The 14874-nt window shown below is 48.0% G+C and overlaps 2 protein-coding genes across 3 annotated transcripts in view; one reads left to right on the plus strand and one right to left on the minus strand.

Moving 5' to 3' along the window:
- cntnap2a (contactin associated protein 2a) overlaps positions 1-11924 on the plus strand; it is a 146654-nt gene extending 134730 nt beyond the window's left edge. For both annotated transcript variants that reach the window (XM_019869397.1, XM_019869396.1), the window contains 6 exons: positions 1363-1596; positions 2410-2543; positions 4967-5060; positions 8883-9152; positions 9470-9541; positions 9620-11924. In XM_019869397.1, coding sequence (XP_019724956.1) covers positions 1363-1596; positions 2410-2543; positions 4967-5060; positions 8883-9152; positions 9470-9541; positions 9620-9819 — 1004 coding nt within the window. In that variant the 3' untranslated portion in view covers positions 9820-11924. The remainder of the gene's footprint in view (positions 1-1362; positions 1597-2409; positions 2544-4966; positions 5061-8882; positions 9153-9469; positions 9542-9619) is intronic.
- Positions 11925-12365: 441 nt separating this feature from the next.
- Positions 12366-14145, minus strand: LOC109515561 (lipocalin-like). The gene is made up of 6 exons (XM_019869414.1): positions 13993-14145; positions 13764-13903; positions 13610-13689; positions 12871-12984; positions 12663-12764; positions 12366-12580 (listed from the first exon to the last, which is right to left on the minus strand). Exons 1-6 carry the CDS (start codon positions 14083-14085, stop codon positions 12561-12563), a joined length of 549 nt encoding a protein of 182 aa, XP_019724973.1. The 5' UTR covers positions 14086-14145; the 3' UTR covers positions 12366-12560.
- Between the last annotated feature and the right edge of the window lie 729 nt (positions 14146-14874).

Raw genomic sequence — 14874 nt, forward strand, 5'->3', positions numbered from 1 at the left:
GGTACCCGCTTCGCTGTTGATATCAGCCCCGAAAAACATTTGAGGAAATATTCAAAGGCACTTCCTTAAGCTTAGTGTCACCTTGTAACTCTTTTTTTTTGTGTGTGTGAGGCTGAAAGCTGCTTGGGGAGTCATTAGCTCTTGCAGGTCTCAAATCAAGTTTTCCGAAAACGCTGCGCAAAGAACTTTGACATCGCCATCAGAGCCTTTGTGCTAGCTCTGACGTGATCCCCGACACGTGAATTAATTTGTTTCCTAAAGCTTTTTTTTTTCCCCCCCTGTGGTCTTGGCAGGCTGGTGACATCATGACAGGGAAAGTGTGTGTGTGTGTGTGTGTGTGTGTGTGTGTGTGTGTGTGTGTGTGTGTGTGTGTGTGTGTGTGTGTGTGTGTGTTTGCGCGCGCATTTCAGAGTTTGGAGAATGCAGATAACTAAGCGTGTGTGCTTGTGTGTGCAAAAAAAGGGGGTCCCTCTCCTTTTGCATGTTACTTTGTGTGCGTGTCATCGATCCAATCTTTCCTTCATCTCATCCTTTTATTTCTTTTTTCCTTCAGCTCATGTTCAGTGATTTCCTGTCACTTTAGAATGGCGAGGGGCCCCATCAAGACGCGATTGGCCAGGAGGGAAAGTTCTGGTGGCATAAGTGCTAAAGCGCCAGTCAAAGCATGGTGCGCCTTTGAATCTGCGGCACAACTGTCCAGTACGGATACCCTGATGAAACTGTGAGAAAACTTAGCAAAACTTGAAAACAGAGGGGGGAAAATGGCTTTCAAAATCCAACAGCGCACACTGGAGGGACTCGAGCGCTGGCAAGGACCGCACTGTCCTCGCTTAGTCCATCGGAACAATCCAGCTGTAACTGACACAATGCCGTGAGAATGCCAAGATATGGAGGAACGAGAATAAACGCAAACCAAACCACAAGTCTGAAAACAAATGGCCTTCTCCTCAGGGCTATTTGGTAACTCGTTGATTTCTGCCTCTTACAACGTAGTAGCTGGAAAATAAAACAAACTCGACGCCATACGTCAAGTGAGAATGGCGAGGGACCCCATTAAGACGTGGTCAGCCAGGAGGGAAAGTTCTGGCATCGGTGCTAAAGCGCCAGTCAAAGCATGGTGCGCCTTTGAACCTGCGGCACAACAGTCCAGTACGGATACGCTGGTGAAACTGTGAGAAAATATAGCAAAATTTGGAAACAGGGCGGGAAGAAATTGGCTTTCAAAATCCAATAGCACACACTGGAGGGACTCGAGCACTGGCAAGGACCGCACTGTCCTCGCTTAGTCCAAAACATTGTCTGAAAACAAATGGCCTTCTCCTCAGGGCTATTTGGTAACTCGTTGATTTCTCCCCTCCGCAGACGTCGGAGGCTTCTTTGAGATGGGGACGATGGTCAGGTATAACTTCCTCCCGGAAGCTGCGGCGGGAGCCCCGACGGACTCCGAGGTCCTCGCGAGTCACCTGATGTCGCAGGAAGTCAACTCAACAAAAGAGGAAGTGACCTTCAGCTTCAGCGCATCAAGCGCTCCCGCCATTTTGATGTATGTCAGCTCCAGGACGGAGGACTACATGGCAGTGGTGTTGAGGCGCAACGGTGAGCGGTCGGGAGGGAGCTCGAACGTCATGAAACAAAATGTGGATGCCGATAGTATTGGAACACACGGTTTCATCAATGACAAATGGCATTTGTGCCGTGGATGGAGAAGCGGTCCTTGCTCCTAAGGTCCTGTTAAACTCCTCTGGGAGCGATCCGGTTCAACACTCTGCCCCCCCACTTGAGGCATGGATCTCTTCAAATAAACTCGGAATATATTTCAATATCATTTTTACTTGGAGTTCATCTGAGCTATTTTTGTGTTGAGCCAGGTTAGCCCGTCCTGAGTGTTACGTCAGCACGTCCGCCATATTGGATGCGGCCATGGTAGTCGCCATAAAATTGGCAAATAATATGAGTCAACTGCAATGAGGATGGCATAATACAACCAATGGCTCGGCATGAATTGCACGAGTTTTGCGATACATTGTCGAGAAGCAAGCCAACGAGGCATCTTGGCAAATTCCTTCACTTTTCCATCTCCAATACGGACGGCTGCGGCGTCAATGTACTGGATATGTACTGTAAATGATTTTCTCCGGTAACACTTGCCAGCCAGTGTTGCGAAAGGCGCCATTCAAGACCGGGAGCAGCAGTGCTCCGCGGATACAGTACAATAGCTCGATGATAACCACCAATGTGGAGCCAAGTAAGTACTTTCTGTACGGTCTTCATAATAAAGGGATTGTCAAGGTAGAATTTTTGAGGCGGGGGTTTTCATGATATATGATGAAAGTAGACCTTTTGATCTAGAAAAATGTGAGCCCAAATCACAAGACGAGCTCTTCAAGCTCCATCCTCATGTATTTGCAGGTTCTCTGCAGGTCCGCTATCAACTGGGAGGGCTGAAGGAGCCATTTGCCATCGACGTCGACCAGCGGAACCTGGCCAACGGACAGCCACATAGCATCAATTTGTCTCGCATTGACAGAAGGCTCACCATCCAGGTAGTGACTGTACACACTCACTAAATTCCGCAGACTGCTGCGAAGATGACACCGCTTGCCCTCTGCCACTTTTAATCCACTTGCAGGAGACAGATTACAATGCTTTGATCGGGGGAGGTGCGCGCACGCACGCGCGAGCGACTGTGTGTGCGCTTACATAAATCAGCCCTACCTGTCCTAATGCTGGGTGAGATCCTGATACTTCAGGAGGAGGCAGCTAAGTAAAATAAAGCGGTTGCCTCGTTACATCCAGTTAGCCAAGCCTTGTTGACAAACCAGCCCTTGGAAAAAAAAAAAAAGCCCCACCCACCCTCCTAAAGTACAGATTTGCTCTCAAATCAATTAGAATGATGATCAAAAGCTGTGATTCCCAGCAACTGTGTTGTGGATTGCGCCAAGAGAGATCAGCAGCTTGTCTGCAGTCAGTGCTCCAATGGCATTTATTTAACAACAAATAATGTAACTTTGTGTGACAAGATCATCTTTTTTTTTTCAGCGTATATTCTTTGAAACATTTTTGTTCGATGGCGTGCCAAGAGATAAACTAGGATTGGGAAAAACCGAGGGAAAATAGGGAGCAACTCGGGAAAATTTGATGCTCGACTGCCCTCACACGCTCTCAAGATGTCAGTTTTGTGTCTCTGCTGCCCTCAAGTGGCCACATAAATCACTGCGGGGTTTTTTGTTGTTTGTTTGGGGTTATTTGGGGGCGGTGGGGGGTGCCTTGAGCGGATGAGAGAGGCTGGCAGGGCTGCCTATTGATCACACACAATGTCCTGGCTGAAACAGAATTGGAGAGTTTTCTTGAGGCTGCTGAGGAGCACAATCAAGACACAGAGACCTCCTCACGTTAGACAGAAACAAGGTGAGGTCAAATCTGAGAAGGGGACCCGGCGGGCTCCGATCAACTCATCGGTCCCAAAGGACTCGAATGAGATTTGAGTATACCTGAGCAATGATTTGATAGTGGCGTTCAGAGAAGTATGCATTTAGCAGAGCATATTCTGTTGTTTGCGGCCAACGACTCGAAGAGTTTTATCTGTGATGGGGCTCCTGCCGTCCCTTAGCTACAATTAGGGAAACAAATCATAGAACACTTAATGCGCTCCTACGGCATTAAAACTTGAGTGTGCAGACTTTGCTTCAAATGGATCCATTCTGAGCTCACGGTTAAGCAAACACATTTCAGATGTTTTGGTTTGGTTTTGTTTTTTCCCGCATGAACTCCACCTTGAATATGTTCCTTATTTGCGCTTAAAAGCATCATCTGCGCTCGGGTGGAAATTGTGTTGCCGAAATGGCGCGCCGTCAAAGAAGAGCGCCCACGTAATTGTGGCCGTAATTGACAAAGTTTGGTCAATTGGGCTTGCGGCAGACCTCGGTGGACCGCTTTTTGTTGCGGCGACCCTTCGCTTGGCTGCGCAGCCAATTTGTTTTGGACAGATAAAAGTAAATAAGATGTGTGCAATTGAATCCTGTCCCATTATCCGGCCCTCCAGCCAGGGTGGAAAACAAAACCCGCACCCTTTGAGGCCGATCAAATTTGGAGAGCCCGCGCGTGTGCGCAGGGGGTAAAATGATCCGGTCGTGTCGAGGATCAGAATGTAGAACACACAGACTCCGGTGAGAGTTTAGCTCGGCCGCCATCTCATCGGTCACAGTCGGATTGTCGGCAAATGTCAAGTCACAAAAGCCGTACTTTTTCATCTGGCTCCGACGTTTCCGTCTGAGGTTGTTGGTACGCGTTCAGCGGCACGCCGGCAACACTAATGCAGTCCTCTGGCGAGCACCGAGAAGAGTGACGAGGGGGAGCTTTTATATCTTCAGCGCACACATATACACAAACGCACGGAAAGCAATTTGTGGGCCCGAAATGATTCCCGTCAATTGCGGCTGGCTGTGGCCTTTGAGCTAATTAGAAACTTCAATGAAACAGCAATAACAAGTTAATTATGTTTCAGGATTATTTAAGTGCTGTATTCCCTCCCTGCGTCAGCATCAGTTCTCCACTGATGCCTTTCTTTGTAAACATGGCGGCTGCTCTCTCTCGCTCTCTCTCTCTCTGCATTCGAACGGGTGACGTGCCGTCACTTAATGTGTGATTATTTCTCAATCTTGCCTGAACTAAATCTATACTGCACTGTATACTGTAAACAAACTGCGCCTACAGGTCGACGTATGTGCGTATTTGTCAACATTTAACGTTGATTTTCAGACATGAGGACCTAAGTCTCCTCATTGAGAAGCACGGTAGCATCATTGTACTGACTCATCTTGTGTTCGTTGCCCAATGATGCGTGCACGACCAAGGTTGGCCAATGTGCTGCGGTCTGTAGTTTGAGAGCCACGCCCCTTTTAACAATGCCATTGTGAATGTATTTCCAAGCGTCTCCCAAACCTCCCTCTCTCCCTCTCTGGTTTAGCTGGACCATTACCCCGCGGTCAGCTACTCCCTCCCGGATGCCTCGGACACCAAGTTCAATCTGATCAAGACCCTCTTCTTGGGCAAAGTTTATGGTGAGTCTCGGGATCGCATTTCCACATTTAAGAAAACAGTTCGCGACTGAACTCCCCGTGTATTATGTCATATAATCTTCTGCGCCTGATCTCATTGACAATTGACTTTTTAGATCCTGGTTACTGGTTTTTCTCTCTCTCTCTCTCTCTCTCTCTCTCTCTCTCTCTCTCTCTCTCTCTCTCTCTCTCTCTCTCTCTCTCTCTCTCTCCAAAGTGCGTATCCACATGAACGAGCCTTGCACAGTCTGCGGTTTGTATCAATAATCTTGAAAATCAACTATGCACACGTTGTGTATTGCCGTACCTTGGTCGAACAAACGGAGGGAGGCATTTACCACACCTGGTTTGTATTTCCACATGAATCCACTAGAGAGCACCAGAGAGCTACTCCAAAAGCTGTGTTGTTTCAGTGCCGCGGCGCTCATTCGTCACTCTTGCCTTTGAGTCGCTGTCTAATTAAAAGGTGATTGTCAGACTCAAAACACAGCCTGTGCTTAACAATCACACAAAACAAATATCTTTACCGACTTGCACATCATTTGAACGTGGACATTCAAGCGTGCAAAACACAAATGTTTTGCTACTGTTTTAATTGGCTTATTTTGATGTCACATGTAATTCATTCATTTCTTTCATGCAAAATGTGTATCTTGACAGAAGAGCTACCCAAATTACAAAGAAGGAATGACATTTTGTTCCTGCAAAGAACACAATTACCGTATGTAATCATTGTGAGTGTGGCTGGTGTTTCTCGTCCTGCTTTCATCCCTTGAAGCGGAACATATCTGAGATGGTGTCCCGTCAAAGTGTTGTCTCGTGTGTGGAACCCCAGGAAAGTCAGGAAACAAATGCATGAAAGGAGCGCAAGGCTATCAACAAGGCAGGAGACGAAACAATCGCACGCACATCTAATTCCAATCTTTTGCCCAGAGGCCTCACCGACAAAAGAAGCTATTGAAACACTCGTCGGACGCATCTTGTTGGGAGACAGCAGTGCTTTGTTTGACAGGGGCTGGCACGCTCACAACGAGCGACGTCTCCTCCGTGCTTGCTTCTACAAGCTTCTTTTGCAACAATAGAAACCACCTGATTGCGCAATATGAAGCAATTTTAATGGAAAAATGCGTGTCGTGTTTCTGGTGGGGTAAGCAGTGACCACCTTAAATAATGGGTCGACCCCGGGCTCGTATAGTTAATAGTGTGTTCGAAACAATATTTGTCCTCAGTATCAAAATCCCGAATGTTGTCTTTGATGATTAGAAGTTCCTCTTGGTCACTTCCGTCATTTAGTTCAAGAGTATAAATGAGAATTTGCATCTGCGAAGATGTTATTCACTAAAGTGACATTGGGGAGCTTAAAATAAGGGCCCAAGTCAGCTGATCAAATACGCTCATGTTGACAACATTCCAAGCTGCGAGAAAATTGATTTTCTTGTCCCATGGGAAGAAATTGCCTCAATGTCTCTCTTTTTGCTCTTTGACCTTTGGGGAGAGAGGTCGGAATTCAAGCTGTGATAGTGATGTGATGAGTTGTTGTCTTTTTTTTGGGGGGGGGGATTCTCGCCATCATCAGCTTTATTTGCCTGCATTTCTGTCCTACGCCTGATTGAAAATTCTCCATCTGTTGTTCTATTCGCTCATGAAACTGTGCAGGCGGGCTCTGATCTCGCCGCGCTCGAGTGTATCTGGCTAAGGCTTTGAGTGTGATAAAATGTCTGCCGCTGTACTTTTTCACCCGGCGAATCCTGATCCACGTCGATGTAAATTCCATACAGCCATGTTTTGACCAGCTGCTGTCAGGGTGGGGGTGGGACCGCACTGCAGAGAGGGCGAGAGAGAGGGAAGGAGGGAGAACACAGAAGGGCAGAGATGAGCGAAAAGTCCTTGCTAATATTCTGTGTGGAGATCAAAGAGGGGAGGACACGAGTGAAAGAAGAGGAAAGCAGGTTAGACTCACACTTTGACTCAATGTAACTGTCAGAGGAAGTGTGTGTGTGTGTGTGCGTGTGTGTTTATACTCCCGTGCATCCATGGGGAGGTCAAATGTTTGTGCTAGTTTGCACCCCAAAAATGCTTTTCTACCTGATTAAGTTGAATGGCTGCATGCATGTAGCACATCTATACAATCTGGTTTGTCATTGTGAAGGCGTTATATGGCAAAATTCTGACTTGCAAGTTGCTGCAGTTGACTGTGGTCATGAGCTGAGGGCGTTGCAACTCCATATCATGGAAATTGTCAAGTATGTCACTTGCAGTCCCACTTGAATCCAGTCTCTCTCTCACTTTTTGATGATTTCCGCATGTTTCACTTGTGCAAACGCACACAAAAGTGAGTATTAGCTTCACGGTTGGTCAACTGAGTGCACGAGGACATTGCCGAGAATGAGAAGGAACCTCGGTGACGGTTAGGCGAAGTGAAATCGACAGCGTACGGCTGAGCTCGCCTCGCAATTTGTTGCGCTTCCATGCCGTTATCGAGGCGCTCGCTCTGAAGTCCACCGCTACTGCGTTTTATCATGCATTCAAAAGTGTGCCATGAGTCGGTGAGCACAGCCTTCATCACCCTTTTTCCATCCCGGCATCAGCTTCCATTTGTTGCCATGGCAACAGTTTGATCTCTACACCCTCGTTGTCATCTCTCTGGCATCCGGGAATTTTTTTTTCTCCACACACGCGTCTTTCCCGCCTCTCCATTATCAGCCGTCGCAGACGCAGCCACACCCATACCCTCCCTCTCAACTCATCCTGCGGATGTCTCCATCTTCCCTTGTTTCTCCTTCGTCCTTGACCCACATCTCCAAGCCCCCTTCAAAGAAAATCCGCCTCCCCAAAAGCCATCCCCTACCTGCCCGTTCTCCTCCGGCATTATTGATTCATGTCACACCGAGCCCACACGGTGCACCGGACTGCTCAACTCGATGACCTTGAGGCTATCGTGCGCATGTTGATGTGTGTTTACGGTGCGGCCAAACTGCTGGATCACGATGGCAATCATTTGGGATGATACGTTGCGGCAGCGCAATCTACTGCCAAGTACTTTGGACTTTGCTGCGTTGCAGTCAAGAGACGCGCAGCAGCATTCTGGACCCGCTGGAGACGCTTGATGGAGGAGTGGCTGACTCCAACGTCAAGTGCGTTCCAGTCATCCGGCCGGGATGTGACGAAGGCATGAATGACTGTTGCAAAGCGCTCTCGAGAAAGGAGAGGCTTGAGACTTTCGCCAGCCGCCGAAGACGAAAGAAGCTGAGTGGAACAACGGCAGCAACTGAGCCAACACTCAGGCGCACGTAAATTATCAAAGATGTGAAGTGGCTGGTCCCCGCTGCTGCCCGAGAACGGGATGCTGAGCAACATTTCAACTTATTGGTATGCAGATGTATGCAGCAATTTGCTTCGTGCCTCATTTTGAGCCGAGTGCCCTTCCTCCCCTTCTGTTGTTGCCATCAGATACACGATACGGCGGCGTATTAGACATGCTCACATCTGTGGGAGGCCTGGTCAGATCATGATTATGCGCCGTTCCTGGCGGCGCCATCAATTGTGTGCCTACGCACACACTTGCATTGTTCCCATCACAATGAAAATGGGAGATAATCAAGCCACGCCTGGATGGGAAAATTGCATCTCCGAGTATACGGCCGTGATGGCTGCGGGCTTCATGATGTGCTGTTTTCAAAAGCTGTGTCATCATGAGCACGGATAGTCTATTTGGGAGTCTTTTCAGTGAATATGATGCATTTGTTCAGTTCGCCAATTTGTCCGGCACATGTGCGCACTGTTGAGATCACGTCTCCCACTGTGCGGCTGTCTTTGTCCTTCCAGAAACGGGATATGTTGACCCAGTCGTGATCGAGCGTTACAACGCCCCGGGCTTCGTGGGCTGCTTATCGCGGGTGCAGTTCAACGGCGTCGCGCCGCTCAAGTCTGCATTGAGGAGCGGGCCGCAGACAGCCCTGGTACAGGAAGCGCAGCCTGCGGCCGCCCGGCCCGCGTCTTACCAGGGGAAACTTGTGGAGTCCAACTGCGGGGCGTCACCTCTCACCGTCCCACCAATGTCGGCCGCAACTGACCCGTGGCGTCTGGACAACACAGGTCAGGATTCCCCCCCGCCCAAATAACCTTTCCAAATGGATTCAAACAAATGAACAACAATCACAAGAAGATCCGGCCGTACCATCTCAAATGAATTGAACGAGTTCCACTTGAAAATGGACTTGGAAGCCATTCTTGAATGATATCATACCCCGCGTATCCACAGATCATCTCTTATATTGCCGTGTGCCTTAATCATGGAATGCACGCTGACGAGCATTTTGTCTCCACTATTGGTCGTCCCAACATTAAGTATGCATTGCGCAAGAGAGGTCGAAAAGCAAGATAAGTCTGACTCCCGTTCTTTACTCCCTCAGATGCGGAATTCCCTTTTAATGAGGAAAGAGTGATTCCTGATGGAGTCAACCGAGACTCGGCCATTGTTGGAGGTACATTTTCTCAACATGAAATCTTTTCCGCCGTCCGCTTGCACTGACTGCACGTTGCTTGCTGTCTCACCCCCGCAGGGATCATCGCGGTGGTGATCTTCATCATCCTATGCACTCTGCTGTTCCTGATCCGCTACATGTTCCGCCACAAAGGCACCTACCACACCAACGAGGCCAAAAGCGGCGCGGAGCCCCCCGGCGAGTCTCCAGAAACGGCCATTATCGGCACAGAAAACCCGGAAACCATTGAGGAGTCAAAGAAGGAGTGGTTCATCTAACAAGCGTTTGACGGCACTCCCCGAGAGGACGTGAGCCGTCTCGCCACAAGTCGCCAGCATGATGGAGACGGTTCAATGCAATGACCAGTCATGGGAAGGAGAAAGAAAAGTCATTGCAGTCGGACAATAATCTCCCAAAGAGAGAGAAAGAGAGACGTGTATATTTTGTTTTTGGGTTTTTTTCTCACAAACTGTATATCTACGGTATATCGAGAGCGTCGGAACTGAGGGACTCAGGCGAGTGTTGCTCCACGAGGCTGTACATGTAAATCCTAACTGGCTTGTCCTTCGTCTCGTGCTTGGGAGTTTTATGGAGTCCTTTGAATACTGCATATGACAAATAGTTATATTTACTGGGTTGTGTGATAGGACAAAATCTCTGTTAGTTTTGATTTCATTTTTTAACAAAAAAAAAAAAAAAAGATCTCTAATCATCACGCCAAACGATTAGCATTTTGTTTTTGCAGACTGTCATGGCGCCAGCCTGCCTTTGTACATACTTGGATTTATTTTTGTTCAAAGATTTATTGAGAGAGTCCGTGACATCAATACTAATCTATCGAGGAGTGTTAAGGCTGCACTGAAAAAAAAAAAAAGTTGCACTCTTATGTGAAAAAAAAATCCAATAAAAATCCATTCGTCCAGTGAACTGGATGAATGATTGTCAAAAATTCCCACTAGTCCTTCAACTCATCAGCCGCCGTGTTGCTCAAGGGCTGTGCGATACCGTAAATGAATCGAAAACACTACTGGCTGCAAAAGCGGCAATTTCATTGGAAGTGATTCTCAGGAACAGACGCATGAAACAAGTCATCCCGATGACGGTGTTCATGTGGCAAAACATTGGCCATTGACCTGTTTGTGAAACTTCAACCCAGCCAGTCTTCATCCGAACAAGCGAAGTTGCATCCCAATAGGCTCACTTTTTATTTTTATTTTTTTTCACATGAGATTGCATCTTGCTCCCTGTATTGGAAAGGATATCTGTTTATTTCGTGAGGCTGCCAGAATACTCCTTCCTCCTCGTCCTTTTGCCAATGACATCATGTATGTAACAAAGTGAGTTTGATGGCAACTCTGACATTTGGTTGTTCGGGGCCGTGTTGGTGTTTTCTCCAAGCATGATGAGAATTTTTTATCGCAGCTGGTTGCGTTTGTTTCGCTCATCGTCGCAGCTTTCTTTTTCTTTGCGACCGTATTCGGACTTGAACCCTTCGTTTTTCTCTTTGCCAAACAGTCTCCGCGATTGTCTTTGCCGAGGACCATTTCACACACCGACGCTGAGCTGTTGATAAAAGAGGTCAGGCCATGATCAGAGAGCCAAAAAACTCAAGTCGGCGCAGATGGACGTGCAAAGTCGTCAAGTTGGTCATTGGCGTTTTCCAATGGCTTGTGCCTTTGAGCCATTTGGCCCGGTCCTGGACTGAACCCGACTACCGCTGCGGGAAATCTCAGGCGTCGGCTGATTTGAGTGGCGCTTGGCGCTAAACGTCGGAATCCATTCCTCTTGATAAACTCGTCAAGGTGTGGAAGGTGATGCTGAAAGGCGAGCAACGCGCCTCCGACGCTGTGCTCCGTGTGACGCGCATCGTGTTTGATGGTGACCGCGTCGAGATTGTTCCACAGCCGCGACGTGGAATGAATGGGGACTTAAAAGCAGTGCCATTGCCTTCCCTTCAACAATCAAACCACGTCGGACTTGCGTTTCATACTTTCCCTCCGTTTGTTTCTTCTGCATTCTAAATACAATTTCGACGAGCTGCCAAACGTGTTCGCTTCTTATTCGTTACTCGCGACGTGTGCGTGCCATGACATCGTTGCGAAAGCCCTCTCCCACGGATGGATTTGGGCATCTGTGTTGCCTCGTAGCTCGCGCGTGAACTCTGCCTGCCTTTGACTTTGGCCTCAAATGAGACTTGAATCGCCAAAGGCAAACAAGGAGCGACTTCCTTTTCTCGAATCGTGAGAGTCCCGCCAGATAGAACGGGATCACACATTTGCCCTCCCAACGGGGTCCAAACATGAGAATGAGGACAAGTGTAGCCATAACCCGAATGCTTTTCTATCCGCTCTGTTCAGTTCAATAAAGAGTGTTTGATCTTTGACAAGCCGTCCTTTCCTCGCCATCCTCTCTCCTGCAAAGTATTTGGCCATGTCATCGTTGAACCAACAGGAAGTGAAAATAGAAGCATCGCAGCCATTTTGCAGCTGTGAACGTGTGACGGAGCGCCATCTTGGTTCTAGTTCGTCCGAAAGATGTTTTTATTGGGTTGAGGTCAGGGTTCTGAGTGAGTTCTTTGACACTTAAATCATCCGTGAATTCCTTCATGGATTTTGGGGTTTGTGCACCGGGGGCGTAAAGAAAAGGGCCCGCCTCGAGCCGAGCCAAGCGGATTCGAAAACGGAGAGATCAATAGGACAGGTAAGATGGAAGCCGTTTAGCATTTCGAAACTGGCAAAATGTCAGCCAGTCATTTTGTTGCAGCCTACAGAGGCTCATGCACAGCAATGATACACTGCTTCTTGAACATACCAATACACAAGACTTTGTTTCCACTTATTTTTATTGGCTTGTTGGTAAGCAAATCAGTAGATGAAAAGAAAAATAAAGTTTCAACCGACATATTTTCTCTCTGCCACTCTTCGTTTTATTTACAGCCGTCGTGTGAAATGGAAATGCAAGTTGCGCAAAGCGGGTGTGTGGAGCGGATCTGCCTGACGGGGGCGTCGGAGGAAACTCGTCAGGCCTCAGGACACTCGGCTGCAACAAGATGAGGAAACGGGCGAGTTAGAAGCTCGGAGGGGACACCTGCCAGGTAATCGAATACGTTTCCAATACGCACGAGCATTGGGGAGGATGGCGACGTTTTCAGGCAGGATGCCGGTCTCCGTGCAGAAGTCGGCGAATGCCTGCTGCAGGGCCACCCCGACATCGGGAGAGCGAGCTGCAAAGAAAGCGAGTGGCCTTCAATCGGACGTGGCCGCCAAACCCTCCCCAACGCAACATGGCCCATATTGCATTGAGAGCCTTGCGAACAAGCTGCGACTCACTGTAAAGTTTGTTCAAAACCTCCGAGACTCCCTCCTTTGTCTTGATCGTGTGGATCAACGCAAAGTTGTCATACAGGACTCGGACGACGCGCATGTCGTTGTCGTTGTTCCAAACTGGAAAATAGCACAGGTTAGTTTGGTGCAGTTTGCAGTTGGTACACACACACGATGCCTTCAGTGTAGACAGTCACATTGCATGGTTGAGTTTTGCAGAAGAAGCCGCAAAGGCACAAAATAACTTGACCGTACTAATTGTGATCAAAAGAATCACATTTTAATGTGATAATACTTGCATATGAAAGCCGACTTTTTTCGATACTGCTTATGCTGACGAGTGAAAATATATACAAACAATTCTAAACACTACAAACGATCCATTGTCGTGCCTGTTAAGTCCAATTACCCCATGGGGATGAATAAAGTTTTCTGAATCTGAATCTGAATTGTTTATGTAGGGCTCATTCAGCTGACGCTGCCATCTGCTGGAGGAAAGTGGTAGTTTCAACTTTACTTTTTGAAAAAGCATGACAATCGAATCTTCAATCTTGGCATATAAACTCCCGATAGTTGAGTGACTCGTTTGTTTGGGTTTTTTTGTTTTTTTTTTTGCACAGCCCTCTACGAGGCAGGCAAAGCTTTCATGGTGGCCATCTTCATGTCATTGACTCTCCGCTAAGTTAGGCTAGACACGAATGAAAATACGATCATGTGGCCTACATTGATGTGCCTACCAACTCACCTTGGCTATGGAAGGTGAAGCGGCCGGGAGTTTCGGTTTTTTGAGCGAGATGAGTCATTTTCCAGCAGGTGCCATCATCCCTTGAAAGGGGACAAACAAGGTCAGGATTTGGAGTCCACTCTGTGACAATAAACTTCTCACGTTCATGACCCACTTTATGTGGGCATAAGTGAGGTCCATGTCTCCCCCTTCGGTTGGCACGATGACTGCGGTCCCGACCTTCATGCTTCCCCTGCGGTTCACAAACCAAGGCGCATTGGTGGCAAAGCCGACCATGTACCACTTGCCGGCCATCTGAAGGAGACAGCACAGATAAATGAAAAAGGAAAAGAAAATACGGCGGGAAAAAAAAGCAGATGAATGAAAAGGTCTTTTTGCTTTACCCTCTGCAGATCAAAATCCTGAACGGGCATGACGTCGGCGTACGCGGCCAGTCCGCACGTGAGTGCGACCAGCATCCCGGGTAGCGTGTTCATCGTGGTGTCTCCTGTGGATCGGCTCCTCTTCTTTGGTCTGGCGAGGTGGGTCAAGGGGGTCTTATATGCTGCATCCCCTCCTCCGCTCTTCTTGTCTCCTCCCTTCTGCCTTACAAAACTCTTTGGCCTTACGAACGCGTGCTGTTATGCAAGTGCATTTGTGTAAGGGAGGGTTGGACATGTCATGAGGGTTTCTTTAATACGCATCTCCTCTTTCTCGCCCATCACAAATGTTTGGCGCAGGCCAAGATGATTCAAACGCCTTGTTTGAGAAGAGTGCAAATGTGCTTCCACACGGGCAAACACGGGAGGCTCTCGCGACAGAATTACACTGGGTCACCTGTCAGCACACTTGCAAGCTTCTGGGAATGGCCCGGTCACGAGGACCAAAGCTGCATTTCTGACCGTCAAGCTTTTTGCGACTGGAATTTGCGGTGACATGGATAAGCCGTGCAAGTCATGGATAGATGGATGGATGGTTTCTTTTGCAGTTGGTATCACACCCTGTTCATTTAGAGGTGATAGTCAAGTTATATTATGAAAATTCAAACGTCTGAGGAATAAAACACAATCACAACTTCATCATTTTAAATAATAGCCCTGATACCTTTGCAGTGCATTTGAATGAGAAAGAATATTTTGACTAAAAAAGGTTAAATTCTTCAGCTGCTTCCCCAAAAAACAAAAACAAAACCAACCCCCCCCCCCCCCCCCCACCACTTTTGGGCGAAGCGAAAAACTGTCACGGAGTGCCGGGATTTGCAAGCAGGGCCTTAAAAAACTCGCCGT

This window comes from Hippocampus comes, unplaced genomic scaffold (genome assembly GCF_001891065.2).
Source record: "Hippocampus comes isolate QL1 unplaced genomic scaffold, H_comes_QL1_v1.1 scaffold149, whole genome shotgun sequence".
NCBI classification, from domain to species: Eukaryota; Metazoa; Chordata; class Actinopteri; order Syngnathiformes; family Syngnathidae; genus Hippocampus; species Hippocampus comes.